The 15,681-nt window shown below is 39.9% G+C and overlaps 1 protein-coding gene across 1 annotated transcript in view; it reads left to right on the forward strand.

The window, feature by feature from the left end:
* Positions 1-10,516: 10,516 nt before the first annotated feature.
* brsk1b (BR serine/threonine kinase 1b) overlaps positions 10,517-15,681 on the forward strand; it is a gene marked incomplete at both ends in the record, with an annotated part of 32,156 nt that continues 26,991 nt past the window's right edge. Inside the window, 2 exons of the mRNA XM_079252339.1 lie at positions 10,517-10,604; positions 10,973-11,067. Of these exons, the coding sequence (XP_079108465.1) occupies positions 10,517-10,604; positions 10,973-11,067 (183 nt within the window). The remainder of the gene's footprint in view (positions 10,605-10,972; positions 11,068-15,681) is intronic.

Genomic DNA, 15,681 nt, shown 5'->3' on the forward strand with positions numbered 1-15,681 from the left:
CTGGTTGTGATGTCTTGTTTTACAGATTTTGGTTTTAAGACTGTTGATGTTTACAAACATGGATTTATTTTATAGTTACTGTAAGGAGACCAGAAAAAAACAAACGTAGCTTCATATTTCTCTTTGAAAGTCAGAATAAAAATTCCCACCTCTTGTCCACGTTCCACTTTATTAAACACACCTCTCAGTTACCTGTTAACACAAATATCTGATCAGCCAATCACATGGCAGCTACTCAACACATTAAGTCAATGGGCAGACTGGTTGGAGATGATGGAAAAACAACAGGAAGTCCAGTAAGCACTGGTCCCAACCAAGACATGCAGAACATCATGTCTGAACACACAACACGTCCAGCCTGGAAGCAGATGGTCTCCAGCAGCAGAAGACCACAGTGGGTTTCCTCCTGTCAGTAAGAACAGGAAACTGAGGCTACAATTCACACAGACTCACCAGAACTGGACAATAGAAGATGGAGAAACTGGTCTGATGAGTCTGAATTTTGTCTTTGGTTTTTATGCTGCTGTATCTGTTGATACCAAGCGGCAACCTCCGGTGGTGAAAAGTGAAGCCTATGTGGAAGTGCATAAAACTGCAGTTCCCCCTTCATCCACTAGGGGCAGCAAAACGGAGCAAATCCCCATAGACTCCCATGTTAAAAAGACCGACTTCACAGCAGAAATAAACATGTTTACAACCTGGTACAAAAATACATTTACGGTTTAATAGGTGAGGTTTACCTTCATGACAACTGTCGGGGGAGTGAATTTTTCGCTAACTTTCCGTTTAGAAATATTCTAATCTTGAAATTCAGCATATTTAGGGGCGTGTCCTTTTGATTGACAGGTACCCCATATCCTGCTGCTACAAGGAGGAATGTAGAACAACCACTGTTCTTAGCTGGTTAACAGTGTGACTTAGCTTTAGCTAATCTCCATTAGCTGGTTAACTCCTGTTAACTCCAGGTTAGCTTGTATAGCTCTTCGCTTCAGGCAGCTCGGAGTTCGCTAGATGTTAATCATCCACCTCCATGCTCACACCCCCTCTCTCAGCTCCACCTCTTTGCCCATTTTTGTATTTTCTGGACGGGTGATGTCATGGAGGCTCCGTACATCTTTTTATATACAGTCTATGATTGATACATTAATTTTACATCGTTTTAGCCTCATCATCTCACATCTGAGGCTGAAACATCATGTCTGCAGCTGACTGAGATAAAAAGCTTCTACGTGCACTTTAACAACAAAACAAAAACAGGTGAACCAAAAATAGAGAAAAATAAAAAGATTCTGGGGATTTGGAGCCAGGACCATTTATTCCTGCTTTGATCACCAACGTTTGGCCTCCAGCAAAGAAAAACCAGCGCCGCACTAGAACCATTAGCAAAGAACTGCACACACTGAGCCCCGAGGGCGGGGTTATGGAGACCAACTAGACGAGCTGGATATCAAGTCCACCAGGTCAAAAAGTTCAGAACCAGTGAAGCATCAAACCGAAGAGAAAACCATAAAAACTGAGCTTCAAGTGGAAGCAAAGAGGAAGAACAAAACTCAACATTCCCTTTTCCTGTTTATTGTTTTGTTCCATCAGTCATATATGTGAACGTTGTCCGGTGCTTTGCTTCGAACTGCATTCACAATCACCACGTCCAGCCCAAGTTTTAAGTAAAGCTTGTAAATACTTTTATTAACACTGTTTGGCCAGCTCAATCCTTTGGCAACAGCTTGTAGAAATCCAATTTAACACCTCTTAGTGTCTGGAAACAATGGATCACGTCCAGAGATCATTCACTGATAGCTGTTTCTACCAAACTGGTGTTATTTGGACGTCCCTTTGTCACGGAAACAAGACAAATCCTGATCTCTGTGGTCCTTTACAGAAATTCAGACTACACAGGAGGTAGAAAAGACCTTTTAAGTTACATCAAGACGTGATTAGCTGCATTATTTTGTTCCGGCTTTAATGGAGAAATCTCTTTTTCATCAGACTGATGGTTTTAGAAATCAACTGGTTTTACCTTTGATATGTTTCCACTGTCACTTCAGTCTTCTTCAGAAAGTCATCCTGTCGTGTTTTGTCTTGTCCATATCTTCACAAAGATTTGGCTCTCTGATGGTTCTCTGGTTGGAAATACAGAACCAGTTCTGAACTGCAAAAGGTGCATTCACATCAGCCTTTTTTACCTAAATCTGAAGTCTATTTGCTGGGAAACTCTGCTTCGTTTGTAGTGTTGTCAAACGAATTCTGATCCAAATCAAATACGCGGACTCAGTCCACCTACAAATGCAGGTGTTTGTCCGTTTCAGCCAGATCAAATACAGGAAGCAGACTACAAACCAAGGTGCATTGTGGGTAAACACAACCTAAACATACACGTGTGTGGTGAAAGGCAGCTCTGGATGGAAGAAATCGCTCGTGATCCGACGTGAAAGAACTCAGGGATCTGAAGCAGCTCCATTTTTAGCTTTTATGTCCAAAAAAACAAACTTGTTCTGCATTAACCAATAGATGAGCCAGTTTTCTTCTTTGTTTGTGTTTTTCGGCTTCTCCTACAGTAATACGTGGTGCAGCGCCTCCTCTGGTGGAGAATGGAGCATGTTACCCCCCCTCCAGGCCACGTCTACCAGACTATCCTGGTGTGAATGCTCCCTTAGAGCTGGCTGTAACACGGCTCTGAACCAGAATAGATTTGGTGAAAAAGGGGGTAAGAGTGGTGAGGCAGACCCCATCTCTGCTTAGAAAACCAGTTTTTTTGGTGAATGCTGCTTTTATACTAAATCGTGGCACCCTCACCAATTTTGTTTGAAGTGTCTCTTTACTTTGGTGTATTTTATGGCTCTTTCTGAACTTTTTGTGATTCTGTCTTCAAATTTCAGGCTTGTTTTAGATTGAAGAGAAGATATAAGAAATCTTTTTAGTGAAGACAAAGAGAATCATTTTTATCTTTCAATGTCTGCTGAAAATGAGTTAAAATACAAAAATAAATTTCCATTCTATTTTTGAAAGCTTTTCCAAAACTATCAGGTTTAACAGATTCTTTTCATACTGGAAATCTGGTGACCAGGTATTCAGATGTCCGAGAAACATACAAGTGAAATCTATTATTTTTCTGTCGGCTGGAATGTCATGATTATCACTTGCTATGAAAACAAGACAAAAACTGATTACAGAATTACAGAAATTATGCTTATACAGGAAACATTTTGATAACGAGTTTAATAAGGATATGGTTATTTGATGGTTGCTGGGTATAGAATGTTAAGCCGGTTCTTAGCTGGAATTAACAGGTACTAAACCAGCACAGGAACTGTTTGGGGAAAAAAGAGATAAGCGTGATGAACCAGCACCCATCCTTGGTAAGACAAAATAACCATTTGGTAGATTCTACTTTTTTGCCCAACCATGGCACCCTTACCACTCACCGATTAATCTGCTGGTTGTTGACCCTTTCGGGTGGTTTTGTTTCCATTTTCTTCCTACTTTGATGTATTTCTATGGCTCCACCCCCGGTTTTTTTGTGATTAAGTCATTGAATTTTAGATTTGTTTGCTTTTTACATACAACTAATCAGTTCAAGACCTTTTGAATTCACATTTTTCCCCACGTCAGTCTGACTTTCTTCTGCACCACGCTGCAGATCTCCCTAATGTTCAAGTCATGGTTCAGACTAATCCACCTGAGGACACTGCTTCACCTCAACACCAAGCCTCTCGAGGTGATTTTTACTCTAATATACTGACCAGATCTGAGTCAGTCCAGTTTGACCCCTTTCAGACTTTATTTTCCATTCAGCTGAATTTAGTCAACCAATTAACAAAGAAGATCTTCAAAGACGCCTGAACTAAACTCCAAATGTCACATTAAAAAGATCTGAACACTGATGTTCACAGATAGATAGGTTTAGATAGGTGTTGACTGTGCTGACAGGTTCTCATGTGAATTGAATGGAAGCCAATGGGTCATATGTTCAGTGATCTACATGGAAGCCAAACTTGCCACGTACTCGCAGCCATGAGCAGCATCAGCTGTCTTGGCTGTCCTAATCTATCCACAGGGGGTAAATTCGGACTCCCAGATTAGTCTGTCCTCCTTTTTCACCCAGAGCCTTGCTGCTGGAGGTGTGGATCTAAAGGGAGGATGTGCGTGTTTGTTTCTATCTCCAGCCTGGGGACAGTTTATAGTTACATACATAGTTCTGAAGCCTCTCCAGTTTTATCGTATATGAATCACTTTTTTCTTTTAATTTATGACAAAAGAAGTTGATTAAAAACATTTCTGACTATGAAGCCACTTTGGACTCTTTCTTTTTTTTTTTTTTTAATTAGTTAAGTTTTTTACATGGATTTATGCTTTCTGGGTCAATGGGTCCAAGAAAAAGTGGTAATAAATAATGAACAGTAGAGGGCGCCAAACTCTCCTCAGCTGCTGTGGATTTTTCTTATTAGTGTTTATTAAAAGTGTAAAAACCTGCACTAACCTGAAGCTTACTCTCATTAACTCCCGCAATAACGCAACACACTGGCTGAAACCACAAGAAGGTTGATCTAAAAGACCAATCTGCAGAACCACTCCTTGTTTCATGGAACAGGTGCAAACCCGCATTGTACAAGCGGCGCCTGACATCAGATATACCAACTCCTGCCGAATGCCTCAGGAAGAATCCCCTGAGGGGGGAGGACGTTCAGCATTTCATTTAACTCTGCAGAGAGGATCCTAAAGAGCAAAGGGTCTATGTGTGTGTGTGTGTGTGTGTGTGTGTGTGTGTGTGTGTGTGTGTGTGTGTGTGTGTGTGCAAATAAAACCTGCACTAATAAAACATCACATTACACGAACGTATACTCATTTCCAAACTATTTTTATGGCTAAATAAACACAACATAAAGTTTTTTCTACTTTCTGAATCTATATCTGCGGGATTGTGTTTGAAGCTTAAAGCCAAATACATTTTTACAAACAGCTGAACTTCCATCCAGGTTAAACAGTTTCTGTATCAGATGTACTGAAGCTGTAGAAACTTTAAACCACATTAAACTCAACATGTAACATCTGTAAAAAGTAGTTCCAGGATGATGTGTAGCGTCTCCTCTTCTTTTAACATCTGGAAACATCTGGGAGGTGAGGAGAGCAGCTGCTGGAGGTGCTAGGAGATGAATGTTGTCTTCATACTGGTCTGATGCAGATTCCAGCTGCTCTACAGTCCTGGACCATCATGATGCTCCAGATGTTTGTACTGGTGGAAGGTCTGGACTGCAGCAGACCAGTTCTCCTGGTCCAGCATGCTGCTGGGATGGATGCTGGTTCGCAGCAGTGTCAAGCCAGATGTAGAGACAGAATCCTGAAGTTATTAGTTGTTATTTTGGCATAAATGGTCAGGGGAAGGGTTGCGTTGTGTGCCTGTGTGCGTTACGTGTGTGTGTATGTGTGTGTGTGTGTGTGTGTGTGTGTGTGTGTGTGTGTGTGTGTGTGTGTGTGTGTGTGTGTGTGTGTGTGTGTGTGTGTTTTGAAGTGTCAAACTGTTTTTTATATTTATGTTGTTAAGCACTTTGACATGCTTTTGTATGAAAAGTCCTTTACAAATAAAGTTTGATTTGATGGTCCTGCTGAAATCTGCAAGGTCTTCCCCGTCTGGATGGGAGCAGATGTTGCTCTGAAACCAACACCGATATATTAATCTTTAAAAAAAGCCAAATCTGTCAGGTAAATATAGTGTATTATACCAAACAAGTCAGACTGTATCTTAAGATGTAAATAAAGTTTGACAAAAATATTTGTAAAATATGACAAATGAAACATCTTATAGACATTTTACAGACTTAAGTTCTATTATGCTTGTGTATTATTTTTAAATGCCTTTTTATCCACTGTTTGTTTTAATCCTTATGACTTGATTTTATCTTGTAAAGCCCTCTGTGTTGCCCGTGGCATGAAAAGTGCTCAAGAAATAAAGTTTGATTTGATTTGATTTGATATGACTGAAAACTTCCATCACCCCTCTGCAGAATAACACACACTATAGATGCAGAGTAGCGTAACAGCACCACCTTGTGGTGGGATGACGCACTTACACCCACAGCTCCTCTGGATCATCTCGTGAAAACCCTTTTTTTTTCTCGTGTTCTTGTTAAAAATGCTGCTCTGTCTGTGTTGATCTGTGTTTCTGATTAATTCAGTAAAGCTCTGAACTCTGGACATGCAGAGATGGAGGTTCTGGATGTGACAATCACTCTCAGTGATTTACATATAAACCTTCATCTGTGGAATTACATTCTTCCACACAGCAGTGTTAGATAATCTGAAATACATCAACCTGACTATATGCAGAGATTAAGATTAAAGAGGATTAAGATTTGGGAAAACAGCATCAGGCAGATATCACAAAGTGAAGCTTAATCACAGAGTGATGCAGCACTCAGAGGCTTTGTGGGAGCGCGTTCGGACCCGCCTCAGGTGGCTGTTCATCAAGTCAGTTAATCACATCAGCATAACATCTTTAATCCCTTCGACATCAGAGTTATTCTTAACGCTGCTCGGATATCAGACGAAAGGGAGATGAGAAACATGGATGATTTGAAGTTTTCCTCTGAGAACGGTGTGTAGAAACACACAGATTCATTTCCAGCAAATCTTAAAGGTCTTTGTGCAGCAAAAAACTAGATTTAATTCAATTTAATTTCATTTATAAAACACAGAAAGTCCAAAAGTTACACATTTAAACAAAGAAAGGGGTAAAAAGAACAAAAAATGTTGGGTGAAAAGCAAGGAAAGACAAAAACTTTATCAATAACTGCATTTTGTTTGAGTTCATCAACCGTAGACTGGTGAGGGTGTCAGGATTGGGTAAAAAAAATTGAGGCTCCAATAAAGGTTGTGTCTTTGTCAGCAAGAATAAGTAATAAATCACAGTTTGTGCAAAACTTTGTCAGAAAATCTGTTTAGAAATATATTTAAGAGTGCAAGAAATGTTCTTTTACCATTTACAGAGTCGAATATTGTGAATAGATTTGGAGAGTCGTGGGATATGTGAATGTGTAAAGGACCAGAAACCACTGAATGATTTGTACAAGTTTTAATCCCACAGGCAACCACGTCATGAAGAACCATCATGTCAAAGCAGGTCATTTGAGGACAGAGGTGTAGAAAATAGAAGTCCTGTCTGGCAGCTCTTTCCAGTTACTCACTAAACCAGGTGAATTTAATCAGCTCAGCTCCACTGCAGGTAGCCTGAAGACAACTGTTCTAAATGCATCGGTAGATCCGAAAACATGGCAGGACTTCTACTTTAGCTTTACTTCTACTTCTACTCTGGTGGAGGAGAACCTCAACTTTAGCTGCAGATCCCACAGATAAATTAAAAGAAAAGTCTACCTGGGACATTATCAGAGACGGATGCAGAAACCAGTAGCTGTGATGGTACGGAGTTGTCCATGATGAAGATGACTTCATGTGACTGAAGCTATTGAAGAAGAGGCTTATAATGAACTTTCAGACGATCAAGGCAAATTATTTTCTGGAGGTGTGTGTTTGTGTGTGGTTATAACACCAGCCGTCATTCTGATGTGTGTTTGACTACCATACATCCCGTTCAGATCTGACACTGAAAATATTCAAGTGCTTTGAGGAAGAGAATCAGACAACAACAATCAGAGAAAACGTTTTAATCACAGAAAAGGAAAGTGTATTTGTATAGCACCTTTAACGTACAAGACAAGCAAAGTGCTTTAGTTTAGTTTAGTTTAGCTTAGCTTAGCTTAGCTTAGCTTAGTTTAGTTTAGTTTAGTTTAGTTTAGCTTAGCTTAGCTTAGCTTAGCTTAGTTTAGTTTAGTTTAGCTTAGCTTAGCTTAGCTTAGCTTAGCTTAGTTTAGTTTAGTTTAGTTTAGGTTAGGTTAGCTTAGCTTAGCTTAAAGTAGCTTAGTTTAGTTTAGCTTAGCTTAGTTAAGTTTAGCTTAGCTTATCTTAGCTTAAAGTAGCTTAGCTTAGCCTAGCTTAGTTTAGTTTAGTTTTCCTTTGTTGTTGAGTTTTTCAGACATAAAATGTGAAATGTACTAAAATGAATGTGATCACTGAAGACGATGCAAAATCTGTTATTTGTGTTTGTAGAATAACAAATGACAGATTTAAAACTTCTTGTTGCATTTCAAAACACAAGAAACTTTGTAGTTCTATTTATTAATAAAAACATTGGTTTTGTAATCATTATATTCTTTATATTCATTATGTATTATATATTTTATATTAGCCTCATAAACTTCATTAAATAAATGTTTTAATGCTTAGTGAGTTTTGACTCCTCTTCATTGACTACTGATGTGCTTCTAGTGTTTCTTCTGGTGTTATTTTGTCTGTCCATCTTTTGTTGCCAGGGAGACAGGTCCAAATGCTCTGACATAACAATTTCTAATTAGTTTAATGGATGGTATGTGTGTATATATATATATATATATATATATATATATATATATATATATATATATATATATATATATATATATATATATATATATATATATATATATATATATATATATATATATATAGTTGTACTCATATTTATTCATACCCTTTCATTAAAGAAGGAAACAAACAGCTGCCTTTAAAATAAGCTGAAATTGACTAAATGAAAATCATTACATTATTTTCTAATTCTGGTTCAATAGAAATATTTTTTCAAAAAAGCAAACAAATAATTTATTACATATTCCATCAGTCATAAAGTAATATTTAGTTGAACAATCCTTTAATGTTTCCGCTCCAGTCAGGTGTTTTCTGTTCCTCTTAGTCAGACTTCTGCACCTGTTGACAGGTATTTTGTCCCACTGTTCAACAGAAAAGTGCTCTAATTTGTCCAGGACACATTTGTTTTTTTGTTTTTTGTTTTTCTTTCTTTAACTCAATTAAATGAAAAAAACTGTCTTATATTACTAAATTATATTTTTGCAAATATTTAGTTATTGTTCCTTTTATATATATATATATATATATATATATATATATATATATATATATATATATATATATATATATATATATATATATATATATATATACATATATATATATATATATAAATTTATTTCTAAACATTTCACTTCCCCACATCCACCCCCAGCCTATGTGTCCCATCATGGTCACCCCATTGAAAAATCCTGGATACGCCACTGGTGACAGCACTTTCCATTAAAGTGTCATTATTTGGCCTGATTCACCTCCATAAATAAATAAATAAATAAGGGTGGGGGCCAGGAGAGGGGGAAGGGTGGGGCCCGGGCGGCGGAACCCGGATGCTGATGCTGCCTGATGGAGACCAGGAAGCAGGAGGAGAATGAGGAGGAGGAGGAGGAGGAGGAAGAGTGAGAAGGGATAGTCGGCTACAGGAGGAGAACATCCCGTCTCTGAGAACCTTTCCTGCGCGCGCGGACAAGTTTCCCTTGAAGACCACGGGACCAGAAGCAGGATCTGTTTCAGTCTTTGCTTTGTTTGGGTTTTTTCTCTACAACGTGCACGCGGGAGGAAGCAGCAGCCTCGCGCCGGCTCAGGGAGGAGATGCTGTGATATCATGAACACAGCCGGCCGAAGGAGAGGGAGGGAGGTAGAGGGAGCTGGCCGGGAGAGGAGGCGGGGAGTCGGCTACCAGCAGGCCAGCTGAAGATGCTCGTTGTTTCCAGAACCAAGGTGAACCGGTGGTTCGAGCCCTGAGCGCACCGACCGGACCGTCTGGCCCGCTGTGCTCGCGCTCTTTGCTTCTTCTGTCCTCTCTTTTCCTGCTCGCCCTCCTCTTGCTGTGCTTCCTGATGCAGGGCCGGGGAGGGGGAGAGCCGAAGTGTGCACCGGATATTGGAAAAGCCATTCTTCTCGCTGTGATCATAGATCCTAATCTGGACTCCCAGGCAGATCCTGACCAAAGCAGGCCTGGCCTTGGCAACACGGCAGGATGAGGGTGGAGGGGATTATCAGGACATTTTTGGACGGCAGCAGTTGCGCGGACGGGGGTCCCTGATATCGATCAGAGACTGGATCCAATCAGGGCTTTCTGAGGCTATCTGAGACTCTGCTGCTAGAAAAATCAATGAGCGGTAAATGTAGCCTTCCTGTCCACGTCTCAGTAAGATTCTGTCTTTTCTGCTCCACTTCCACAGCCATAAGCTACCCAGGATCAATCAGCTTTAAACTGGTGGTATTTATAGCCTGGGTGGGTTTCATGTGACTGGTGTGGACGTTTCCCATCACTGGGTACCAGTCAGACCTCTCCTCCTCCTCCTCCTCTCTGGTCTTTTCCATCTCCCCTCTGAATGCTGCTTTCTGAGCTGTGGAGACCAGAGACCGGAGAAGACTTTGTTTCAGGACAACCACACCGGACCTGACCGCGTCAGGGAGCATCCTGCGGGGCCCGGCTTCAGATCACGACCAGCCCTCCACCGCACAGCCGCCTGGGATGTGCGTGAGACATCACGCACGGAGCACCATCCCGACTTGCCTTATTTCAGGGAGTTAAAAAAAACATTAAATAACTTCGGGAAGAATGAGCAGCAAGGAGTTGACGGTGGGCCAGTCCAGCCAGTATGTGGGGCCTTATCGGCTGGAGAAGACCCTAGGGAAGGGACAGACAGGTAGGACCCCCCCCCTTGAGCTCTGTGTGTGTGTGTGTGTGTGTGTGTGTGTGGGTGTGGGTGGTACATCAGCAGAGTTCAAGCTGTTTCACCCCAAGCAAAACCACTGTAACATTATGAGTTCATGGCGTAATCCCCTTTTTATTCTCTAAGTCCTCCTGGTTCTAATCCCCTTGTTACAAGGAGATACATGTTAGTATTTCTAGAGGGAAACGACCTCGAATCAGTCTTACTTTTTCTTTCTTTTGAGCAGTTTGTGATAATGTCAGAGAATCCTTTGAATTATTTATGGCATTTCCTTCCTGTTTTATTGCTGCATCGTGATTTGTGATTTTCTAACGCTCTTCCTGCCTCTGTCTCCCTCTCAGGACTGGTGAAGTTGGGCGTCCACTGCATCACAGGCCAGAAGGTGGCCATAAAGATTGTGAACAGAGAAAAACTCTCAGAATCCGTTTTAATGAAGGTAAGGTACTTTATTTCCTTTCTGCTGAAATCAGGGGAGGTCAAACTCCAGTCCTAGAGGGCCGGTATCCGGCAGGTTTTTGTTGGTTCCTTCTACCAACACAGCTGATTCAAATCAAATGAATCCAGCAGCTTCTTGTCTACATATTTATGGATTTGGGTCAGGTGTGTTGGAGCATGGAGACAACAAAAACCTCCTGGATACCAGCCCTCACCCTGGTTTAAATGGAGACGTGTCCATAAAACCAGCCGTCGCTGCTGTTGCTCTGAATGTGCGAAAGATGCAGGTCCATATGCTTCATGTAGAACGTTTCCGAACTACAGGCGGGGTGGAGCTGTACTGCTAACATGAGAAACTAGGACAAGCTATGTTGAGAAGTCATCCAGCTGCTCTGAGATGGCAACAAATCCTGCAATCAAACAATCATAGTTGTTAAGTTCAGCTTTAGATGCAACCCATCATGAGGTCCTGTAAAGTACCAGTCCTAAAAGAGGCAAATATGACTGAGATGATATCCTCATGAGGGACCAGGAGGCAGTAGGACTGGGCGATTAATCGGATTTTAATCTCAGTTACGATCTGGGTTTTCATCGGTAATAAAAATAAAAGGGTGTGATTATTTTTCTCTCTGCAGTTTTCTCTCCTGCTGTCTTCAGCTGCTAATCGAGCGTCTCTGGCGTTGCAGCGCTGTGCTGTAAACTCCTCCCACAGCCGCTTTGCTTTCATTCAGACACTGTTGCCAACTTGGCGACTTTCTCGCTAAATCTGGAGACTTTTTTTGTTGAAAGCGACAAATCTAGCATCTTTTACTGGAGTTATTAGAGACTTTTCTGGTGTTTTGGCGACTGACTTGAAGGCACATATTGTTCTGCAGTTACTGTAAGGAAGGAGCAGCGGGAGCCTCTCCCGTCCTAAAGCACTCCCAGGCGGCCAGTCTCAGTCGGCTCCGGCTGCAGGTCAATGTAGAATAACTGCAGTAGGTTGTGGAAGTTCACCTAAACATAGTTTATACCATTGTCAGTTAGAACTGGCTGCATTATTTTCCGCTACCTACTTCGGCAAGTTAAATCACTGTAATATCCCACCGTTATGGAGCGTTACCATGGCAACACCTTAACCAGCTGGTTCAGATCAGCTGTCTTTTAACAGGTGGATGAGAGAAACGCACTGTAGCCTGACAGCGGTTGTTTGGTATAAAACGTACATCCAGGCCAACATAAAATAGTTCCTATATAAGCGGTAAAAGTGGATTAAACAACTCGGAACCGTGCATTAAACGGTTATAATGCACGACACGGAGTCTAGAACACCACGACGCGCAGCGTTGTTTAAAAAATACCGGATAATTGTGTTAAATAATCGAGATCTCAATTTCAGTCAAAATAATCGTGATTATAATTTTTGTCATAACTGAGCAGCCCTCGAGTTTGGTTACGCGTATTACTTTGATCATTCATACGTTTTCAGTGCATGTCCAAAACGAGCACATCACAGAGTTACATTTATTAAATTACAAGACAAAACTTTAGAAAAACCCTTTCATCACTTATTGACTGAGTTTAGCTAGTAGCATTGCTTGGTTGGCGTTAATGCTGCGTTTGATTTGACTGAGTAGTCAGATTTTCTGAGTTCCCAGCTGGAAATGCAACACAAACTCCCCTTAAAGTCGGAAATGCTACTCAGAAAGTTGGAGCAGACGCACCGACGTCGACTTCACCCGTTAAAGATGGGTGCTAGCAAATCAACTCTAAGTGATAGCCGTGATAAACATTCGTTTTTATCTTAACATGATTGTTGAAAATGTGTAGAAGTCGAAGTTAAACGTCATCCTTTTCAACTTCTACCTGTAAACTCATTTTGTAAATTGTGTCCATGTTTAAAACGTTAAATAACTCGATGTTTCCATCTTATTCTGCTAACAGCAGGAACAGTGGCTAACATGGTTAGCTTGTTTATCCTACTTTCTGACAACTGAATTTGGAAAAACTAAAAAGACTTTCAGCCTATTCTGTACCAGTATTGTACTATTTAAAAGCATTTTTTTTAATGTTCAGTGAAGTTTATAATGTGACTAAAACACAAATCTGTTGCAACATGCTCTAAAGCGAACAAGCTCCATGAGTCATTGTTTAAATGAAAAGTCTTATTTTCTTAATTTAGGCATAAAATATAGTTTTTCTGCTTCTGTAGATGTAATAAACACATATAATTCTGTGTAAACAGACAGATCAAACTAAACAACGTGCTTCCTTGTGGTTTTCATATTGGCATTCCAACTTCTGTCTAGATATGACGTTATTCCCAGATTCGGTTTCCGACCTCTCCAAAGACTCAGATTTCGAGAATGATCAGTAGGTCAGTAGGTATTGAATGATAGGTAGGGCTTCGAGACGTTTGATCTCCCACACGGATCCCATTTTGTTGGTTGACTAACCGATCTGACCCAAAAGGATGCAATTGACTCTGTAATCTATTGATGTTTGGGAGTAGAACTGGTTAGCGACATGACACAGTCGTCCCTGCCGTTTCCCATCACACCAAACATTGTGAGATAGCTGCTCCTGTCAGCAGCGTCACTGCTTTAAGTCCCACCTTATAAACACTTTAAACTGTTCTGATTGGCTCCGCCCTGGTTTTTCTTGCGACGTGATTGGCCAGAAAGCCCTGGCTCTTTGAACAGAACCAGGATTTTCTGACTAGCCTCTGGCTAACGTTAGCCTAGGGGTCACCAGCTCTAGTCCTCGAGAGCTACCATCTTGCATGTTTTAGTGTTTCAAAACTGTTTGCATGTGTGTTTTTTGTCCCTGAATAAACGTTGTAGGTAGTTCAGAGAGAGAGGAGATGATGAGAAAGGTGAGCTTCAGTTCTCAGCTGTAACTTGATCAACATGATTGGTTCAAATCTAATCAAAGTCACAATTTTTCACACTGAAGTGTTTATCTCACCTTCACATAATATTATAGAGACTAAAACAGATATTTTTAATACAGATCCAAGAGAGACAATCAGAATATTTTTAACATGGCATTCAATCAAAATGGGATGAAATGAATACATTTCTTGTAAAATAACAAGTTTAATGCAGCGATAAATGGTCTTGTTTTTAGTAATTGCCAGAGCTATAAGGATGACGATGCTGTGTGTGAGTTTATAATTCTGCCTGTTCATGCTCAGATTTTCCTTCAAGGTTTCATTAAGTTCATGAATATAAGTGGATTTCTTGTCCTGTGTGATAAAAGCACATTTGTGTTGATGAAAGTAGTTTGCACTGTGGTTGATGTGAAGAAAATATGCCAACAGATGTCTTCATGTCATAAAATCCCAGAAATCATAAAGTAAAATAGACGAGTAATGAGTTCAGCAAGAAGCCTGGATCTTTATGTTGGTCGCTAAATAGAATAGTTTGCATTATTAACTTCTGCTTGTTCAGATTTTTATATGATTCTGCAAATAAACATGCAATAAAACTTGTCTAGCAGGGGCTCTGAGACCAATTTTATGTCCCTACTCATGTCAGAATCACACCTCTGCTCTTGCATTGATTAGTCAAAGGAGTCGTCACTCCCTGTGAGACTCGGCACGAAGAATTAAGCTGCTTGTTTCAATATACTGTTGATTTTTTGCTGTTTAAAGCCAAACAGAGTACTGCCATCCTCTGGTTCTGTGTGACTTTCTTCATGATAACTCGAGGAAAGCATCATGTGGGTATGTAGCTGATGCTTCATGTCGCTATCCAGGCTAAACGCCACCTACCGGGTTCGGGTACAGCTGGCTGTTCAGACGCAGCAGAGGCCAATATTTTTTATCAAACCAGACCTCTTGGTGGGAACAAGGCTGTTGACACTTCCTGGCTGCTAAACTGTCAGAGTTTTAGAGTTCTGTTGTGGGATTTTGTAGTTCATGTTACATTCACTTCTGGTTTCTTGTTTTTATTTGTAGTTTTCATTTGTTTATTCTGTTTAGTTTGTCATTTCCTGTTCATCTGGCTTTGTTTTGCTGGTTTCATTTTGCTAATTCACTAGTTGGTGTACATATATGTATTAGGGGTGGGAAAATCCAATCGAAAAATCGAATATCGAGATTTTTACTTCAAAATGTTAAAATAAATTTTTTGTTTAAAAAATGTATTTTTTTTTCAAATGAAAAAAAATTATTACATTATTTTTACCATTTTTGTCATTTTTTATTGTTTTTATTGATCTTTTTATGTGTCTTCTTGGGCATGAAAGCAGCAGAATGATAATCTGGCTACTGTGTTGTTTTTTTCTAATTGAAATCAAGAAAAATGACGAGCAAAAAAAATTTTGTTCTTTTCTTTGTTTTCACTCTACAAAATCATCAATTTCGAAGAATTGTAAGAATCGCAATTTAAAAAACACCCAAAAAAATCAGAATCTACTCAAATCGAAACAAAAGCATATTGACACACCCCAAATAAATAAATATATATATATATATATATATATATATATATATATATATATATATATATATATATATATATATATATATATATATATATATATGCTAGCTGTTGTCTTGTAGCTATATCAGCTAGTAGCTGCAGATAATTAACCAGCTAGGTAAGTGGTGCATTTCTCCTACTGAAGGGTA

Source organism: Telmatherina bonti, assembly GCF_933228915.1.
Source record: "Telmatherina bonti genome assembly, chromosome: 14".
NCBI classification, from domain to species: Eukaryota; Metazoa; Chordata; class Actinopteri; order Atheriniformes; family Telmatherinidae; genus Telmatherina; species Telmatherina bonti.